The sequence below is a fragment of the Panicum virgatum genome, chromosome 2N (assembly GCF_016808335.1).
Source record: "Panicum virgatum strain AP13 chromosome 2N, P.virgatum_v5, whole genome shotgun sequence".
NCBI classification, from domain to species: Eukaryota; Viridiplantae; Streptophyta; class Magnoliopsida; order Poales; family Poaceae; genus Panicum; species Panicum virgatum.
The window spans coordinates 35,248,327-35,267,282 of NC_053146.1; the positions used below are offsets into that span (position 1 = coordinate 35,248,327).

An 18,956-nucleotide genomic window follows, 5' to 3' on the forward strand; every position below is an offset into this window, starting at 1 on the left:
GTCATTATCTTCATCGATTTATTCTGGGAATCAATAGGTGAACATGAAGGTGTTAGCCACCCGGAATCCGAGGTATGAAAGGAAAGCTCTGAAATAATTCTCATGCATACCTGCGTTCATGAACCCCAGACTTTGCTTGATCCTCAGGAATCTATATCAACTCCTTTTGCTCGGGACGAGCAAAGTCTAGGTGTGGGGGTGTGTTGGCAGTCGATTTCAATGATTTTTTACCACCAACATTCCTTCGAATTTCATGCTTTAGGAACTATATTACTATGATTTTTACTAACATTAACAAGTTCCATAAGTTTTGGTAATTACTTAAACCCAGAAGCAACATCTGCAAATTTGGGCCAAAATGGGGCAAAGCCTAGGCCGGCCGGCCTGCCTACCCCTGCCACACTTTGCCATGAAACTTCATGGAGGGTGTCCTGAGCCCAAGGCCAAGTCACACCGAGGTGGGTTTGACAAAATTCACAAGATGGAGTTGAAAGGCCTGAACCAAGTTAAGTTGAGATCAAAACCAGTGACAACCCGAAGAATCAGAGCCCAATTCAACTTGTGAAGCAATGTGGGCCTAGAGAACAGCAAGTTGGTGCAACCCGAGCCTGAGCCGAGCCAGAGCCAGGCCGGCCGGCCTAGGAGAGGCCGGCCGGCCTCTAACCGCCACCGTTGAAGCTACGCAACTGCTACCGACCTGAAGAGAAGATCCAGAGCGTCCCTGCAAAGGCGGTGGCCATGCTGCCACATCCCCAGGCCGACCGACCTAAGGGAGGCCGGCCAGCCCCACCTGGCGGCCTATGAAGCTCTCCCTTGGCGTGAAAGACAAGCATAACCGTCTTACCTGCGTGCAACTGACGCTCAGCCCATTACCGACCATGGAGTAGTATAAATAGAGCACCATACCCCTCTTGTAACACACACCATTCCATAGAGAAAAGAGTCTCTTGTACACTTGTGTTGAGTAGGAAGAGAGTGAGGTGAGTGCTTTGGTGAAAGCCGAGCTGAAAGGAGCGGACTCGAGTTCTCTCGGTCTTACTCCACTTTGTATCCGCCTCGGAGGAATTTATTCGAGTAAGTTCCTTGTCTCAACTTCAGTTTCTCGCTAGCTTTACTTTCTGTCTTAGTTACTTGTTAAGTACTTACTTTGATTTGCGGGATCCTGAGTCTGCGTAAGTAGCAAGTTCTACTTATTTGAGGTTACTTTCTATCTAAGTACACGGTAGGAGCAAGTAGCTTGAGAGCTGTGGGTGTGGTGCCCAGGCTTGGTAGCTACCTTAGGTTGTGTTCCACCCAACGGAACCGTTGTGGTAGTCGGTAGGTGGTGACAGCCCTATCCGTCCTTTGTAGTCCACCACGTTCGGGTATTTTCATAGCAGTAGTGCAGGTTGCCATTGGACTCCCCTCTCATCCCTTTCTGAAGTCCTTCCTCTTCCAGCCGCCGAAGCAGATCAAGTTAGTAGTTAGCTCGTTAGCTAGTCAGAGTAGTAGGTTATCTGGAGTTAGGACCTCTTCCCTTATCTTCTTCTCATTGGTTGTGTCCGGTTGAAGATCTCTAAGTTCGGTCGAAGCTTTACCATTCCTTGGATTCGATATCTTAGGTATACTCCCTGATGAAAGCTACAATTGGTCTCTGTGCGCTTGCGGAGTAATTCGTTAGCCTAAGGAGTGCCAACAACAACTCAGAAGAAAATATACTAGCCTATGTCGACGACAATGTCATAACCAGCGCTATCAGGAAAAACCATGCGGCGAACCTTGCTGAAACCTTCGCTAACTTAAGAGCGGCTAACTTGAGTTTGAATCCCAAGAAAAGAATCTTCGGAGTGCATAAAAGGAAGGTCCTGGGATGCCTAGTCTCTGCCAAAGGCATTGAAGCTAACCTAGACAAAATAAAGGCTCTCCTAAATATGGAAGAACCGCAATCTATCAGGGATGTGCAGAAGCTCACGGGAAGAATCACAACTCTAAACAGGTTTATTCCTCGTTCTGACATTCCAAGCTTAACATACTGCAAAGTGCTACGTAGCTTTTTTTAATGAGCAATATTATTAATTTTAAATAAGGATAGATGAAAATTAATTTAAATACTTTGGCTTACCTATCTACGGATGAAATGTTTTTTTATAAATTGTTATTTATATATGGATAAATATTTATAAATTTATACATCTACTAAAATATGTTCATTTATAGTTCTATTTATTATCTATAATTATGGAAATATTTATTTATAAACATATTATTTTGACGAGTGATCGTTAGCTATGTTTATTATATTTTCATATTTAGTTTCTAATTGTATTTATTATTTTAGCATTCTAAATTATTACTAAAAAAGCTAAATGCTATCTTCTAAGTTTGATAAATACTAGATAATATGCATGTGAGTTGCTACTTGAAGTCATATAAATATATTAATTAATATATAAATAAAAGATGAATTAATGCAGGTCTAGTAGTTGATCCACTTGTTGTCACTCTTTCAGGCCTAGGAACCATCCAGGCCAAAGAGGGTCCATCTCCATTCTGGGCCAAGAAAGGAAAAAGACCCGGATTGACCACTGCGGTTTTTTCTTTTTTATATTTTTTAAAAATAAAAATTTCAAAAATATATGTCCGTTTTGAAATATTTCAAAAATACCCCCGGTCGCCCCCCATAGGGCGACAGGCCTTAAGTGTATTTTTTTTTCAAATTCGCAATGAGGTCCCTGAAAAAAAAGGCCCTGTCGCCCCCCCCCCCAGGCCCCCCCTCGGGCGACCGCTGGGCCCAGCCCACAGGCGCGGCAGGGCGGCTGTCGCCCCCCCCCCCCCCCCCGCGGGCGACAGGGGGGGCCTGTCGCACCCCCCCCCCTCGGGCGACCGGGGTATCCCCCCTATATAAGCCCCAACCCTCCCCTTCCCTCCTCATTTGAGCCCGAAAATTCTACCAAAAATCCAGAAAAAAAAAGAGGAGTGAGGAGAAGGAAAGCGGCGAAGCCCTGCCGGATTCAGCACTTGTGATCTGCAGGTTAGTACATTTAGTTTATATATTGTTATATTTAAGTACTACGTATTTAAATATGAGTAATTTAAGTAGGGGTGAGTAATTTAATTTAATTAGTGCTATAGTAGAACCATTTAAGTAGGAGTTCAATGATACTTTAGTTTGTAGTTGAATTTGGCATATGCAGTATAGAATTTGAGTGTCATCACGTAGTTATGAATACTTATACGTTGTAGTTGAATTTCATACTTAGTTTTTACGGATTATTGAATAAGGCAGTGAAGTAAAGAGTATAACTCGATAAGTATTATGTGATATACAGATATATCGAGCAAGATGCAGTTTCAAGTATTTTATGGTGAATACAATGTTATGTATGGGCCAAATGGAGTAGATCTTTCTGCCTTTGGGTGCAAACTTCTATGAGCACTTCAAGAACAAGGATCTTAAGAACCTGTTTAAGAGGTTGTGCACCCAAAATCAATAGAGAAAATTCAATGCATTATGGCAGATGCTTGATCAGTTGACTGCAGAGCTAGTGAAGGAAAGGGCATCAGGAGCAGGCACGAGTCAGGCTGCAGAGGCTAGGGATTCAATTGAGAAGCCATTTTCACACTGGATTCGAGGTGCACCTAAGGAGAAATGGTCATTCCTTTATGATACCAACGGAATACGGTATGGTATTCAGACAACGAACCATGCAGAGTGTTTCAATATGGTTATGCGTTCTTGTCGTGCCTTTCCTCTTGTGGGAATTGTTGAGTTCATCATGTATGGGTGCATGAAGTATTTCAGAGAGCGTTACACGGCTGCAAGCATAAACATCAGCAACCCCCAAATTCAGTTTTGCAAAAGAGTGACACAATATATGCAAGAGAAGATTGAAAAGGCCAAACTACACCGCGTCATATCGACAGGTACAATGGAGCATAGATTTGAGGTTCTATGCAAGGATAGAAGTGGTCGTGGTATCCGTAGAGATAGGGTGGTACAAGAGAGTTTGATTACAGTTGATGGCAAAGCCTTCTGCTCCTGCATGAAGCCTAAGTTATTGCATTTGCCAAGCTCCCATCTCATTGCGGCATGTGCAGAGTCTGCGTTGTAGCCAGGAGTATTTGTTTCACCGTACTTCAGCAAGGAAGCAGCTGTATCCACCTAGGGACATGAGGTATACGGGATTGGAATTGTGGGGCCTTTCACTCAGGATAATGAGAATAAGATGTTTATTCCTGATCCAGCCACTAAGAAAGGCAAAGGCCGTCATCAGACACGTCGTATTCGGAATGGTATGGACGAGTCGGAAGCAAGCAAGGCACAAAAGCGTTGCAGCCAATGTGGAGCATTGGGTCACAACTACAAGAAGTGTCCTCAGAATGCACTTCACGATGCTGCTGACGTCGGTCCTTCCGGAAATCCCAGAGATGGAGCACCTCCTACGTTCAGACGAGCATCGGCAAGAATTGCTCGTGGAAGGCATTCGGTGTCATGATCCACAATTGTATTTCATTATTTGTAATATGTAGTAATGAAATATTGCAGGTATGTAATGAACTATTATTGTACCTATGTGTCCAGTTTGTATGAAATATATATTTACCTATGTGTTCTCATATATTTTTGAATGCAGGTATGGAGATGGACTCCTTGCTAGACCCAGTGATCGACTCGAGCCACAGGTCTTACTTTGCAGCTGTTGAGCACCGAGCCCTAGAGGTGCTACGTCCTCATCCACCCGGGGAGGCGATCTCTATACACCACGATTGGTGTGACCGGTATGTAATGAAATATTATTGTTTATCACTTATGTATTCGTCGGTATTCCTTTGTTTCGACATTTTTGTTTATTTTCAGGTTACGTGAGGCCGGTCTACTGACTCTGAGCCGTCTTGTCGAGGTTGGGCCTATTCAGCTCGACCGATCCCTCCTGACGGCGCTCGTTGACAGATAGAGGCCGGAGACACACACGTTCCACCTCCCGTGTGGGGAGATGACTCCTACGCTGCAGGACGTGGCCTACCTCCTCGGCCTCCCTATCGTCGGGGAGGCTGTAGGTCCGCGTGTGGTGGCGGCCTCATGGAAGGATGATCTGGAGGCCCGTTTTGCCCTGGTTGACCGCGTGGAAGAAGCAGGTCCGATCAACCCGCACCCGCGAGCAGCAGGTCCTTCGAAGACCTGGTTCCTACAGTTTACAGTACGTATTCATTCCATATATAAATTTAATTGTTACAATTCAAATGTTCCATTGACAGTTGAAACCATTAATCTTAATTGTTTATGCAGCCTGCCCTGTTGGCTGCGGATGCAGACGAGTACAGTGTGACCAGATCGCTGGAGGCGTACCTACTTTGGTTGTTTGGTTACATCATGTTCAACAACACTCATGGCAACTCGGTCGATAGGATTCTCCTTCCGTATGCACGGGAGATTGCGGATGGGGACGAGGACGTACCGCCCTACAACTGGGGTGAGGCGGTACTTGCAGCCACTTACCGTGGACTCTGCGACGGCTGCATGAAGACACATGGGAACGCTATCTTGGCAGGGTGCCCACTACTGCTACAGCTTTGGTCGTACGAGAGGCTAGCCGTTGGTCGGCCCATGGTCAGCCACGAGCCTTACCACGGGGGCATGTACGGCGAAGAGGAGGACGAGAGGCCCACTATGGGAACTATCTGGATCTGGCGTCAGGTGCGTTCTTATACATCTAATTTTGTTATTCATTGTTACATGATGCATTAGCGCAATTTTAATGTTACTTATTCCGAATGCAGAGGTCCTGGGCGCATGCGCAGGTTAGACGCGCATATCCTGAGTTTGTTTCAGAGCTCGACATGCTGACGCCCGAGGACGTTGTCTGGGAGCCTTACAGCCCAGAGGCTGTGGCTACCCGTGCACCAACAGGCATGTCTTCGCACTGCTCTGCGAATGCGAGCCTGTGGCTTACTTCCGCCGTCCTGGTTTATGACATCGCAGTTGAGGCATATTGCCCCTGGAGAGTCAGGAGACAGTTTGGGCAGCGCCAGGAGTTTCCGGTGCCCACCGCGTTGGAGCGTGTCAGTCGCCAGGACCACAGGTAATTATGAATGAACTTGGCTCATTCATTCGTGTCGAATCTAACGATTCTTCGTGGTCCACTTTGTAGGTTGTCAAGGAGTGGCTTGCCGTGCTCTGATGATTGGCTCACCAAGATCCAGCCGTGGGTGGACCAATGAGAACAGGCAGACGAGCACTTGGTCCATCCAACAGGACCACACACAGACAGCTCCTTTAGGGCTTACCTCACCTGGTACTTACCCCGGACTCGGGCTCGTCTGATTTTTGTTGACACTCACCCGCAGTCACACCAGGCGAGGCCTCAGGATGGCTATGGCCGGCACCACGTGGAGGCACTAGCTGGCGCGGTGAGTCTCTTGATCATATTTGCACATATATATATAAATATATAATCATATTCATAAGATAATTCATGTGTTTGTAACTGTACCTTTACTGAATTGATGCAGCTTCGCCTTTGCAACATGATGGAGACGGACTGCTCGACTTACTTGACGAGGGTACGTGCCGGATCCCCAATGACCCAGTTTGAGCAGACAGAGGCATGGTCGAGGCAGCGTGATCAGTTGCGTCAGGTAGTGCACAACTTCGGAAGCCGTGTGCAGTACGAAGACAGCCACGCGTCGTCTCAGGCCTCGTCGTCGTTCCCGTGTCCGTCGACCATGCACGGGCCGACGTCGCAGTTCTTCCCAACTGCAGGTAACGTACATATCTCTTTAAAATTACATCAAGTGTTCCTACATATTTACTAATATCACATACAGGATACGATTCAGCTACTGCGTTCAGCCATACTGGAATGTTTAGAGGGACAGCACCAGTTGGCGGACCGTATCCAGGGATGGTACCGGGGCCACAGATACCGGCCTACACAGGTTAGTTTATGTTTCGTATTTCGGTTTCTACATGTCATGACAAAATATACGAGCGTATGCTAACATCCACATTTTTTGCGTAGGATTCTACCCCCATGCGGACGCCGGACCTTCTTCCTCCTTTCGACCAGATAACGAGACCTTCACCTTAGACAACTTCGACAGCTTGAGTCCAGAAGAGCCTGCCGCGTAAGGTGACCCCGATGTCTTGGGATCTCTCAGTAGCAGACACCGCAGCCCCTTGCGCGTCCTGGGCGACAGGTGAGGTCTCCGGATGTTCTCACCTACTCCGAGGGCCATGTCCGTGCCCAGCAGAGGGCTAAGAGGGTCCGACGCCCTAGGGGTGGTTAGATGTATCTGATGTTTGTATCTCTGATGTTTATTTGTAATGAGATAGCTGTGGACTGCTTATTTGTATCCGATGTTTATGATTGTGGTAGTTTACTTGTCATTTGTTTCTATAGATACTATTGATGTGAACTTATTATGTTTGTGGGTTCCATAATGCTCATGAAATAAGGGAAGTTCTTGCGATTTTTTCCCGTGATTTAATGAAGGACAAGTTAGGTGCGGTAGGAGTTAGCGGCCGAGATCCTGCCGACGATGATGACGACTACACGCTCGAATAGCTCAAAATAGGAACCATAGTGTATCTAGCTGCGAGTACGAGATCACAGGTTGCCACTGCTCAGCACGGCGATCACGGGTTTCCCAAATGTGGCATTCTTTGCCCAGACATACGTGACCCAATAGCGGTGTCCTTCCACCATTTCAAAAAGTACGCAATTCGGCAAAGCTTCGCCGTTTTTCTTCTTCTCACCCCTCTCTTTTTTCCTGAATTTTTAGACTCAAATGACAAAGGGAATGGCGGCATATGGCAGCCTCAAATGACAAAGGGAATGACAGCTAGAGAATATACAGGCCCCTGTCGCCCCAGGGGTGGGCGACAGGCCCCTGTCGCCCGTTGGGGGGGTGATAGGGCTTTTTTTTCCAGGGACCTCATTGTGAATTTGAAGAAAAAAAATTACACTTAAGGCCTGTCGCCCTATGGGGGGCGACCGGGGGTATTTTTAAAATATTTCAAAACGGACATATATTTTTGAAATTTTTATTTTTAAAAAATATAAAAAAGAAAAAACCGCTTGACCACTTTTCATTCCAGGCCGCATCTAACCATGTCGATCCGGAACAAAACGAAGATGCCACATTTTGGGCCATTCCGGAACAAAACGAAGATGCTAAGGCCCCATTCCGAGGCACAATCCAGCCGGATCCGGACGGCCTATTACGAAGCCTGGGCTAAATTGGAACTGTCGTTCGGTTTGGCTTGACCTGGAAACTAATAGGCCTGGAATAGCCTGTCCGCGCCTCCCACGGCCTCGAATGAAACCTGTCTCTTATCCCTCAGAACGAAACCTCGCGCCGCCTTGGGGTTTATGAAATTGCACTATCAATAATTGTCTCATTTTATGTATAATAGTTGTTTTGTTCTATATATTCAACCTGTTTTAATTTAATCTGGAATGACTTTGCTATTATCTAAATCCGTCTTACATTCTCTGCTTTCTAGTTTATTTCAAAAGGTGGTACCAAAATACTCAAGTAGTTACATCAGTTTTACTGTTCCTGACAGGTCATGCTAACAATTTTCGTGCAGTGCTTGATTAGCCTGTTGCCAGTTTGGTTGCTGCGTCATTAGGTCCTAATTTTTCCCCTTGGGGCAGCGTAATGGCCACTAATCCTTGTTGAGGAGCTGCAGCCACGAGTTCAATTAAAATGTTGTTATCCGCACGTAATAGTTCTTAATACTTTAGAAATGAATCAATGTGCTTCAGTTTTAATTTCATTTGAGCCAAGTTCCCAATATGTCGATACATACTGCCAAATTTGTTGGTGAGTCATTTACACTCACTTAGTCATTATTTTTTTTTCAAAAAACCTTGATGATATTTTCAGGGAGGCATATGAGGCAATGATCAAGAAATATTGGATTGGACAAAGTGCCGGGACACAGTAGGCTCAGGCGAGTTATGTACTGGTTTCATATACTAAATTAAGCTTTGGATTTGTGCGATGTGTGCCTATTTTTGCGAGAAAAGATTGTAATTTCATAACTGAATCATGTCAGTCTTTCGGAAGAGTAGGTGCCAATTTGTGCACTCTGTAGCTTTGTTTATCATTCTGTTGGCTAGAAGAGCAACCTATATTTTCTTTTACTCTGGAGTTTATTAGTCCTCAAGTAGATTATAATGTATTTGCAGACCTAATCAGTACTTTTCAAGAACTAAGAAGCTCACATGTCATGGTTATACTTGTGATATTTAGATTCACTGTTTATCCCTAGGTGTTTGTTGGACAATTTCGTGTATTATTTGGATTATTAATACCACAGAACTTGGCCAATTGGTTGCCTGATTATGTAAGCTAAAACTAAAATATACTTGAGATTTTCAATTTGGTTCCATTCATGCCTAATAACAATCAAACAAGCAGCAGGTTCAACTCTCGTCAGGAGCACAGTAGCAGCAGATTTGAGTGAAAAAAGTGGAATAACTCAATCCAAGCCTGGGTTGAAAATCCGTGAACCGAACGAGGCCTAAACGTGTTTTGATTACATCTGAATTCAGGATCTTTCAAAAAAAAAAGATTACATCTGAAATTCTGAATTCAATCCGTGGTCCACTGGTCCTTCGTGATCGTCTTCCGGAGACGTGGCCGTGGCGCTGCCCCACTCCTCCTTCCCGTTCCAGTCCTCCTCGACCGCGTCGGTTCGGCTCGGGCAGTTTTCTTCCGACACTGACAAGCGGGTCCCAACCCCAGCTCCATGCCTCCTCTGCCGCCTCTCCTCCTGCTCCGTTCCGCAGCGCCGCCCTGCGCCGTCCCCCGGCGGAGGCTGAGGCGGCGCCGGAGTGCCGCCCCGGTACGGGCGTCGTGGCAGGAGCTGGCGGGCGTGCTGGTGTTCTCCGCCATCCCCTTCACCGCCGTCAAGGCCCTCGCCAACAGCCCCCTGGGCGCCCGCCTCCGCCGCCGCCTCGAGGACAGGAAGGCCGTAGCGGCCGCCGAGGCCGACGCGCTCCGAGCCGCCGCGCGCGACGCCCGCGACAACAGGTGCCATCCTATTTCTGCTTCGTTAACAGGGGAACAAAAGCATTTCATCTGTCTGTAGCTGACTCCGCCTTGCTGGAACAATTGCAGCTTTTGGTACGGCGGGGATCGCCCGCGGTGGCTTGGTCCCTTGCCTTACGACTACCCTGAGCATTTGACGGGAGAGTACCCGGGAGATTACGGGTTCGATGTAGCAGGTCTGGGCAGGGATCCCGTTGCTTTCGCAAACTACTTTAAGTATGCCATCGTTATTCCTTCCTTCTCATCAGTTTGCACTGCCTTTTTTTGTTTCCTATAAACAATTGCACTAGAACAGCAATTAGTAGACGCATGATTCCAACTGGCGCATTGCAGCTAACTTGTCCGTCTGCTTCAGGTAGTGCTAGTGGGCTATACTCATACGAAATTAAACAGTTCCTTGCATTGGTCGAACCTATAGCATCTTTGTACAATATGTATGTTGTGTCCGTGTAACTTACCAGCCAATATATTGTTATGCTCGTCCTTATCACTGAATCATTATGGTGTCCTGCTTCGGGCAGCTTCTTAAAGCCGATCATTTCTTCTGTAATGTCATGTGGGGAATCCAATTCAGTTGGCGCAACAGGAAGGCACAGGCGGCTAGTTAGGAGAGTCTTAGCATGATAATTATGTTAGTTGGAGTCGGTTTTGGAGTCTGTTATATTTGGACTATATATTTGGGCCTAGGGTTAGCGAGTAAAGGTAGGCTTTAGATTGCATCTATCTGTAAGCCGCCGCCCTGCCTCCCTGGTGCGACGTCGAGCCACCACGGCTCCACCGCACCGGCGAGGTCCAGGACCGCGCCCTGCTACTTCGTTCAAATACAGTTTGCGTCACAATCCTTCCTCCAATACTATCATCCGTGACAACTTGGTATCAGTCGAACCTTGTTGCGTGCCCATGGGTGACGATCTGAAGAAGGAGCTCGAGACAATCTCCAACACTCTCCGCGATCTTGGCGCCAAGTTCGACGACCTCGCCGTGAAGGTCGATCGCCTAGCGCCGCTCGCTCCGGTGGCGACCAAACTCGCCGCGCTGCTGGAGAAGGTCGTCATGCTCCAGTCCACCACCTTCGAGAACACGGAGCAAGTCCGTGCCCTAAACCTTGCTCTCATCCGCGTGGAGTCGGCCCAGTGCGACGGCAAGGCGCCCGTCCAGGAAGTCGCAGACGCCACGGAAGATTCCATCAACAACCAGCGGGACCATGGTCCCAAGCCGCCGCCGCGTCCCGACCCTCCGTTCCGGCCACCTCCATGTCCGGAACCTCCGGCCGCCGCCGCGGGATCGCTTCCGCGAGGAGAAGGATGACTACGTCGACTCCCACTTCCACCTACGCGTCTGCCTCGAGTTCCCCACGTTCGATGGCAAGGAGGACCCGTTCCCGTGGCTGAACCGGTGCGAGACCTTCTTCCGGGGCCAGAACACGCCGGAACGCCGCCGGGTCTGGTACGCCGCCATGCACCTCACCGGCACGGCGCAGCTCTGGTACTGCCGTCTGGAACTCACGAGCGGCACTCCGTCGTGGCGCCGCTTCACCCAGCTCGTTAAGCAGCGGTTTGGGCCGCCCATGACGGATAGTCCGGTGGGTGAACTGATGCTACTACGGCGCACGGACTCCGTTGAGGACTACACCGACAAGTTCCTCTCCTACGCCTGCCGCGACGCCGATCTCTCTGAACAGCAGCTCGTTCAAATCTACACGGCGGGGTTGGTGAACCCGCTGAAGACCGACGTCGCCCTGCGCCGGCCGGAGAGCCTCGACGACGCCATTATGCTTGCTCGCGCTTACGAGCAGCGCATGCATCTGTCCTCGACAGATCCCCCGCAGGGCCGTGGCATCCGCTCGGCGCCCCACGCGTCATCGAGCTCCACAGCATCTAAGGTCGCTACGCCGACCGCCGCCTTGGCGTCTTCTGCAGCACCGGGGTCGGGCAAATCCTCGGCCTTGTCGGCGACGCTACCTCGCCGTCGTCTCTCGCCCGCGGAGATGGCTCAACGGCGCGCCGACGAGCTGTGCTACAACTGCGACGAGAAGTTCGTCCTGGGCCATCGCTGCAAGAAGTTGTTCGTCATCGAGGTGATCGGGTTCGACGACGACGAGGAGGTGGACGAGGAGATCAAGTGCCTGGCTCTCTCGGGCGCCCAGGACAGCCCAGCCATCTCCCTGCACGCCGCCACGGGAGTCCGCGCTCGCGGTTTCCAAACGATGAAGGTCCATGTGCATGTAGGCGATGCCGTGGCTGTCGCGCTCCTGGACTCGGGCTCGTCGCACAACTACATCGACGTGGGGATGGCCCAGCGGGCGGGCATCCAGCTAGCTGCACGCGCGGGCCTGTCAGTGGCTGTGGCGAACGGCGACCGCATCGTGTCCCCGGGGCGCGCCATGGGCCAGCGCGTGCGCATCGGCGGGGAGGCGTTCGACATCGACCTCTATGCTCTCCCCCTCGGCGAGTATGATATGGTGCTCGGGGTGCAGTGGCTCGGCACGCTGGGCCCCATCTTGTGGGACTTCGCGAAGCACACCATGGCGTTCAAGCGGGGCGCCAAGCGCGTCTTGTGGCGCGGCATCGACACCACTCCAGGGTTGTCTGCAGCAGCGCTCTCCGGCCAGGGTGACAACCTCATGGACGCCCTCCTGGAGGAGTTCGTGGGCCTATTCGTGGAGCTTCAGGGGCTTCCTCCGCATCGGCACCTCTCGCACCGCATTCGCCTCAAGCCGGGAGTGGGCGCCGTCGCGGTTCGGCCCTACCGTTATGCACACACGCAGAAGGATGAGTTGGAGCGCCAGTGCGACGAGATGCTGCGCCAGGGGGTCATCCGTCCCAGCTCGTCGGCTTTCTCCTCGCCGGCCCTTCTGATCCGCAAGCCGGACGGAACGTGGCGATTCTGCGTCGACTACCGAGCCCTCAACGACGCGATGATCAAAGACAAGTTTCTCATCCCAGTGGTGGAGGAACTTTTGGACGAGCTGCGCGGCGCCAAGTTCTTCACCAAGCTTGACATGCGTTCCGGCTACCATCAAGTGCTGATGTTCGTGGGTGATGTGGAGAAGACGGCATTCCGCACACATCAAGGCTTGTTCGAGTTCCTCGTCATGCCGTTCGGCCTCATGAACGCCCCCGCCACGTTCCAAGCCTTGATGAACGACGTCCTACTGCCCTACTTGCGCGGGTTTGTCCTCGTTTTTTTCGACGACATTCTGATATATAGTTCTTCGTGGACGGACCATATCCGCCACGTGCGCACGGTGCTTCGCACGTTGCAGGATCACCAGCTCTTCCTCAAGCGGTCCAAGAGCGCGTTCGGCCAGTCGTCCGTGGCCTACCTTGGTCACGTCATCTCCGAGGAGGGTGTCGCCATGGACAAGCAGAAAGTCCAGGTGGTCCTGGATTGGCCGGTTCCCAAGTCGGCACGGGCGGTGTGCGGCTTCCTGGGGCTGGCCGGGTACTACTGCCGGCTTCATCCGCGACTTCGGCGTCATCGCGGCCCCGCTCACCGCCCTCCTCGAGGAGGGTTTCCGGTGGAACGACGACGCGGAACGCGCGTTCCGGGCACTGCAGCAGGCCCTCACGACGGCGCCAGTCCTCCAGCTGCCGGACTTCGATCGGGAGTTCGTCGTCGAGTGCGACGCGTCGGGCTCCGGGTTCGGCGCCGTTCTTCACCAAGGCGCCGGGCCCCTCGCCTTCTTCAGCAAGCCCATCGCGCCGCGTCACGCCAAGCTAGCAGCCTATGAACGCGAGCTCATCGGGCTCATTCAGGCGGTGCGCCACTGGAGGCCGTACTTGTGGGGGAGGCACTTCGTCGTCCGCACTGATCATCGCAGCCTACGGTTCATCCTCGACCAGCGCCTGACGACGATACCGCAGCATCAGTGGGCTAGCAAGCTCATCGGCTTCGACTTCGTAGTGGAGTACAAGTCGGCCGCACTCAATGTCGTGGCAGACGCCTTGTCACGTCGCGACGAGTGCTTGGGAGAGGCCATGGCAATTTCTGGACTGCAGTTTGCCCTGTTTGATGAGGTGCGCCAGGAGATCAATGGCGACTCGTCCCTCTCCGAGCTCCATGATGCCATCCATGGAGGCGCCAAGTCGGAGGCATGGTCAGTGGTGGATGGACTGATTCTCTACAATGGCCGGGTCTATATTTCTTCAGCCTCTGCTCTGGGGGCCGACCGTTCTGGAGCTCGTTCATGGCACGGGGCATGAGGGCGTGCACAAGACTTTGCACCGGTTGCGTGCAGACTTTCACTTTCCCAAGGATCGGGTGGTGGTGCAGAACTTCGTCCGGTCGTGTGCGGTGTGCCAAAAGAACAAAAGTGAACACTTGCATCCTGGGGGTTTGCTTCAGCCGCTGGATGTTCCTACAACAGTGTGGGCAGATGTGGCCATGGATTTTGTGGAGGCATTGCCCAAGGTCAATGGGAAGACAGTGATCATGACGGTCGTGGATCGTTTCTCCAAAGTGGCGCATTTCATTGCGCTCTCCCACCCATATACCGCCACGTCCGTGGCACGGGCATTCTTTGCTGAGATTGTGCGCTTGCACGGGATTCCGTCATCGGTGGTTAGTGATCGGGACCCAGTGTTTACTAGCTCGTTCTGGCAAGAGTTGTTCAAGTTGGCTGGGGTTAAGCTGCGTTTTACATCGGCTTTTCATCCGCAGTCAGATGGGCAGTCAGAGGCTACTAACAAGATCATTGCTATGTATCTGCGTTGCCTCACTGGTGATCGCCCGAGGAATTGGTTGGAGTGGCTGCGTGGGCCGAATTCTGCTATAATTCTTCGTATCAGCAGTCCCTCAAGACCTCTCCGTTTGAGGTGGTTTATGGGCGACCTCCTCCATCGATCAGGTCGTATGCGCCGGGTGATGCTCGGTTACCGGCGGTTGACAGAGCCATGACCGAGCGGGACGAGTTTCTGGCGGAGGTGCGGGATAGGCTGGAACAAGCACAACAACATTACAAGTCGGTGTATGATCGGCGCCATTGGCCGGTCGTGTTTGAGCCGGGTCAGTGGGTTTGGCCGCGCCTTCTTCATCGACCAGTGGCTTCTCTCAAGGTGTAAGGCCGTGGCAAGCTTGGGCCTAAGTTTTTTGGACCATACAAGGTGGTTGAGCGCATTGGTGATGTGGCCTACAGACTTGTCTTGCCGGCGGGTGCTCGTATTCATGATGTCTTCCATGTGGGGTTGCTCAAGCCATTCCATGGAGATCCTCCGGAACAAGCGCCGGTGTTGCCTCCTATTCAGCATGGGTGTGTGGTGGTCGAGCCTGCAGAGGTGTTGTGTGGCCGCCTAGCCCGTGGGTGTCGGGAGCTTCTGGTGCGGTGGAAAGGGGCGCCTGCGTCCGAGATGTCTTGGGTGGACCTTGAGGAGTTCAAGACGCAGTTTCCGGCGTGCCAGCTCGAGGACGAGCTGCTTCTCTAGGGAGGGAGAGATGCCATGTGGGGAATCCAATTCAGTCGGCGCAACCAGGGTTAACGTTACCGACCGGTCCGGCCAAACCGGCGCGGTCTGGTAGCGGTTTACCGGACTGGTTTGATCGGAAACCGGTCAAACTCAAAATCAAATTCAAAATCGCATGTTCAATCGGTTCCGACCGGTAACCGGCCAAATTCAAATTTTTTTCTTTTTTGGTTTAAATTCAAATGCCCGCAAAGTATACTAAATAAATGTTTGTATAACATATTTTAGCCTAAATGAATCCTCCAACCCTCTTTTGTACTATTTTTATATTGTATTTGTATACTTTTGTATGCACGTTTTTTGTTTAACTTCAAATCTCCGCAAACTATACTAAATGAATGAATTTTTGAGAAAATTTGACACCATTAGATTCGTCGCACCTTGAAGTATTTTTAGGAATTTTTGAGAATTTTTCATTTTTTTGAATTCAAATTTGAATTTTGAATTTGGGCCGGTTTGATACCAGCCCAAACCGGAACCGGGCCGGACCGGTTCCCACCGGTTTGGTTAACCATGGGCGCAACAGGAAGGCACAGGCGGCTAGTTAGGAGTGTCTTAGCGTGATAATTATGTTAGTTGGAGTCGGTTTTGGAGTCTGTTATGTTTGGACTATATATTTGGGCCTAGGGTTAGCGAGTAAAGGTAGGCTTTAGATTGCATCTATCTGTAAGCCGCCGCCCTGCCTCCCTGGTGCGACGTCGAGCCACCACGGCTCCGCCGCGCCGGCGAGGTCCAGGACCGCGCCCTGCTACTTCGTTCAAATACAGTTTGCGTCGCAATCCTTCCTCCAATACTATCATCCGTGACATGTAATCATGATGTGAAGATTTTCTCATTGTAGATTTGGAAATCCCTTTAATTTTCCCTAAACAATTTATACTTTCCAAGTTCTGACCAACAAGACTGCTGCTTTTGGCAGCTTCACAAAACCAACTATCAGTTCCAAAATCATGATGGATATGTTTTCCATTGTAGCTTTGTTAGTGCTTTTACTTTCTCAGTACAAGATATACTTTCCTAGTTATAACCAACTAGATATCTTGCAGCTTTGAGATCTTGCATTGTCGGTGGGCCATGCTTGCAGCTCTCGGTGTTGTTATTCCAGAGCTATTAGATCTATTTGGGTTAGTTCATTTTGTTGAGCCTGTCTGGTGGAAAGTTGGTTATGCAAAACTTCAGGTAAAACATTGGTATTCAATATTCATATTTGCCAATTTTAAATTTGTGTGGCACAATTGATAATTTCTATACTAGAATTTTATGTTGCACATTTTTGAAGATTAAGTCTGGCATGTTGCAACGTAGGGCACTGTTTTCTTTTGTTGTTCACTTTTGTAGTATGATTTCCTTTTGCTCCTCACTCACTGTAGGCAAATAGATGTTCAGCGTCTGAAAGCTAGTTCACACGGATCTCTAACGAATCATCTACATTCCGTCAAATTCCAGAGCTGGAAAAAAACCTAGCATGACCTGTTGTCCACTAAGCAATGCAACGAAACTAAAAAAACCTAAGAATGCTGGCAGATCAGCCTTCTTGTTTGCTCTGGCCTCTTGGAGATATAATAGATGCAACTATAGCTGCCGACAAATAGGCATGCATGGTGTAATAAGGAACATGGGATTTGTTTTGTAATCAATACAATTATCTTTTTGCTGAATTGCTTTACAGTACTATCAAGAACTTTCAGAAAACTAAACTTCAAATTTTTTAGTATGAAGTTTTATCACATCAACAACACAAAAAAAGGACTCGACAAACTGTTAAAACACCATTGCACTGCTTATATATGTTTTTTATTATCTTCAAAATGTTATTATGTGGACCGTCAAATCTCGCAAAGGTGTAAAACATGCAATCCACAACATCTGGATTTTTTTTAGAATTATCTCAGTTGGATATTATAGAATGTTATCGCAATTTTTATTTACCATTTTTGCCTTAATCTATTGACTCAATGTTTCAGGGTGATACCCTTGACTACCTTGGGATTCCTGGATTCCGAATTGCTGGAGGTCAAGGTGTCATTGTAATTGCTATCTGTCAAGCCCTCTTGATGGTAATTGTCTTTCTAGTTTTTTGTTCCTTCCAGCACATTTAGATTGGTAGATATCACCAGCAGTTTAGGTGTTGCTGTCCTCGGTGATTTCATTGTTACTGATGCCTAGACAATTTGCAACACAAACCACGAAAATTCATTGACCTTGTAAGATATTGGTGTCCTTTTATTTTGCTTTCTTCTTATGTGCTGTACCTATGGAGGCATCCAGCTGTTTCATTGATTTTCTTTTATTAGCAAGTGTTTGTTAACACTTTGGAAACATTGACCATCTCTTAAAAAAATCCATGCACTTAAGTATATTCCATCGCTATATCATTCCCTTGTTATACCTTGTTTCAAATGATTAAGTAATACACTAGATAAGATCACCATCACATGATTTGTCAGGTTGGGCCTGAATATGCGAGGTACTGCGGGATTGAGGCACTGGAACCATTGGGAATATATCTTCCTGGTGACATAAACTACCCGGGAGGATCACTTTTCGATCCCTTGGGCCTGTCCAAAGATCCGGTGGCATTTGAAGAGCTCAAGGTGAAGGAGATCAAGAATGGTCGCTTGGCCATGGTAGCATGGCTCGGATTCTACATTCAGGCAGCTGTGACTAGCAAGGGCCCTATTGAGAACCTCGTAGAACACTTGTCCGACCCCGTCCATAATAACATCTTATCCTCCTTCCACTGAGAAAATTTGACAGAGTGGCATAAATATCTGTTGTGAAAACATATGTATATAGTGTTTACAGTTTTGCACTGATGGGTGTGCAATATTAGCTATTAGTTATTGAGAAAAGTCCGTTTTACACCTCTAAACTTGTCACCGCATCTGAAAAACAACTCCGAAATTAAGAACCAGAAATCTTACGTACCTTAACTTTCAGTACTGGTTAAATTACACCTTTAACTGTTTTAAAGTGATTTTCTATGATCGCTTTTCTTATGTGGCAAGGAGACGGTCTTGCGCAACCTGCTCAGCCGTAGCTAGGGTGGCTGGACCGCCAACTCGCGGTCGATTTTGCTTGCTTCGTTGTCAATTTCATGGGCACCACTGCCCGTTTTTCACTGGCGCTGCCACGACGGACGCCGTCCTAGAGTAGGAGAGAGGGGGGAGGGAGGAGAGAGATGAAGAGGAGAAAATAAATTTTGATAAGTGGGCTCCACTACCACGTGTTCAATAAGGTGGACTCTGACATATGAGGTCCATTGCCACATAAGCAAAATCACCATAGAAAACCGTTTTGAACAATTACGAGGTAATTTGACCGGTATTGAAAGTTGAGGTGTGCAAGATTCTTGGCTTTTAAGTTCGAGGTTATTTTTCAGAATTGGTGACAAATTCAAGAGGTTAAAAATGGATTTTTCTCTTAGTTATTTAGACTTGTGAGTTGTGACAG

At 49.0% G+C, this 18,956-nt stretch overlaps 1 protein-coding gene across 1 annotated transcript; it reads left to right on the top strand.

Moving 5' to 3' along the window:
• The first annotated feature begins 9,627 nt into the window (after window positions 1–9,627).
• Window positions 9,628–18,442, top strand: LOC120660267 (chlorophyll a-b binding protein 7, chloroplastic-like). Its single transcript, XM_039938689.1, has 5 exons — window positions 9,628–10,023; window positions 10,111–10,257; window positions 16,550–16,682; window positions 17,468–17,560; window positions 17,951–18,442. The coding sequence occupies exons 1-5, from the start codon at window positions 9,740–9,742 to the stop codon at window positions 18,245–18,247; spliced, it is 954 nt and encodes a 317-aa protein (XP_039794623.1). The 5' UTR covers window positions 9,628–9,739; the 3' UTR covers window positions 18,248–18,442.
• The last annotated feature ends 514 nt before the right edge of the window (window positions 18,443–18,956 follow it).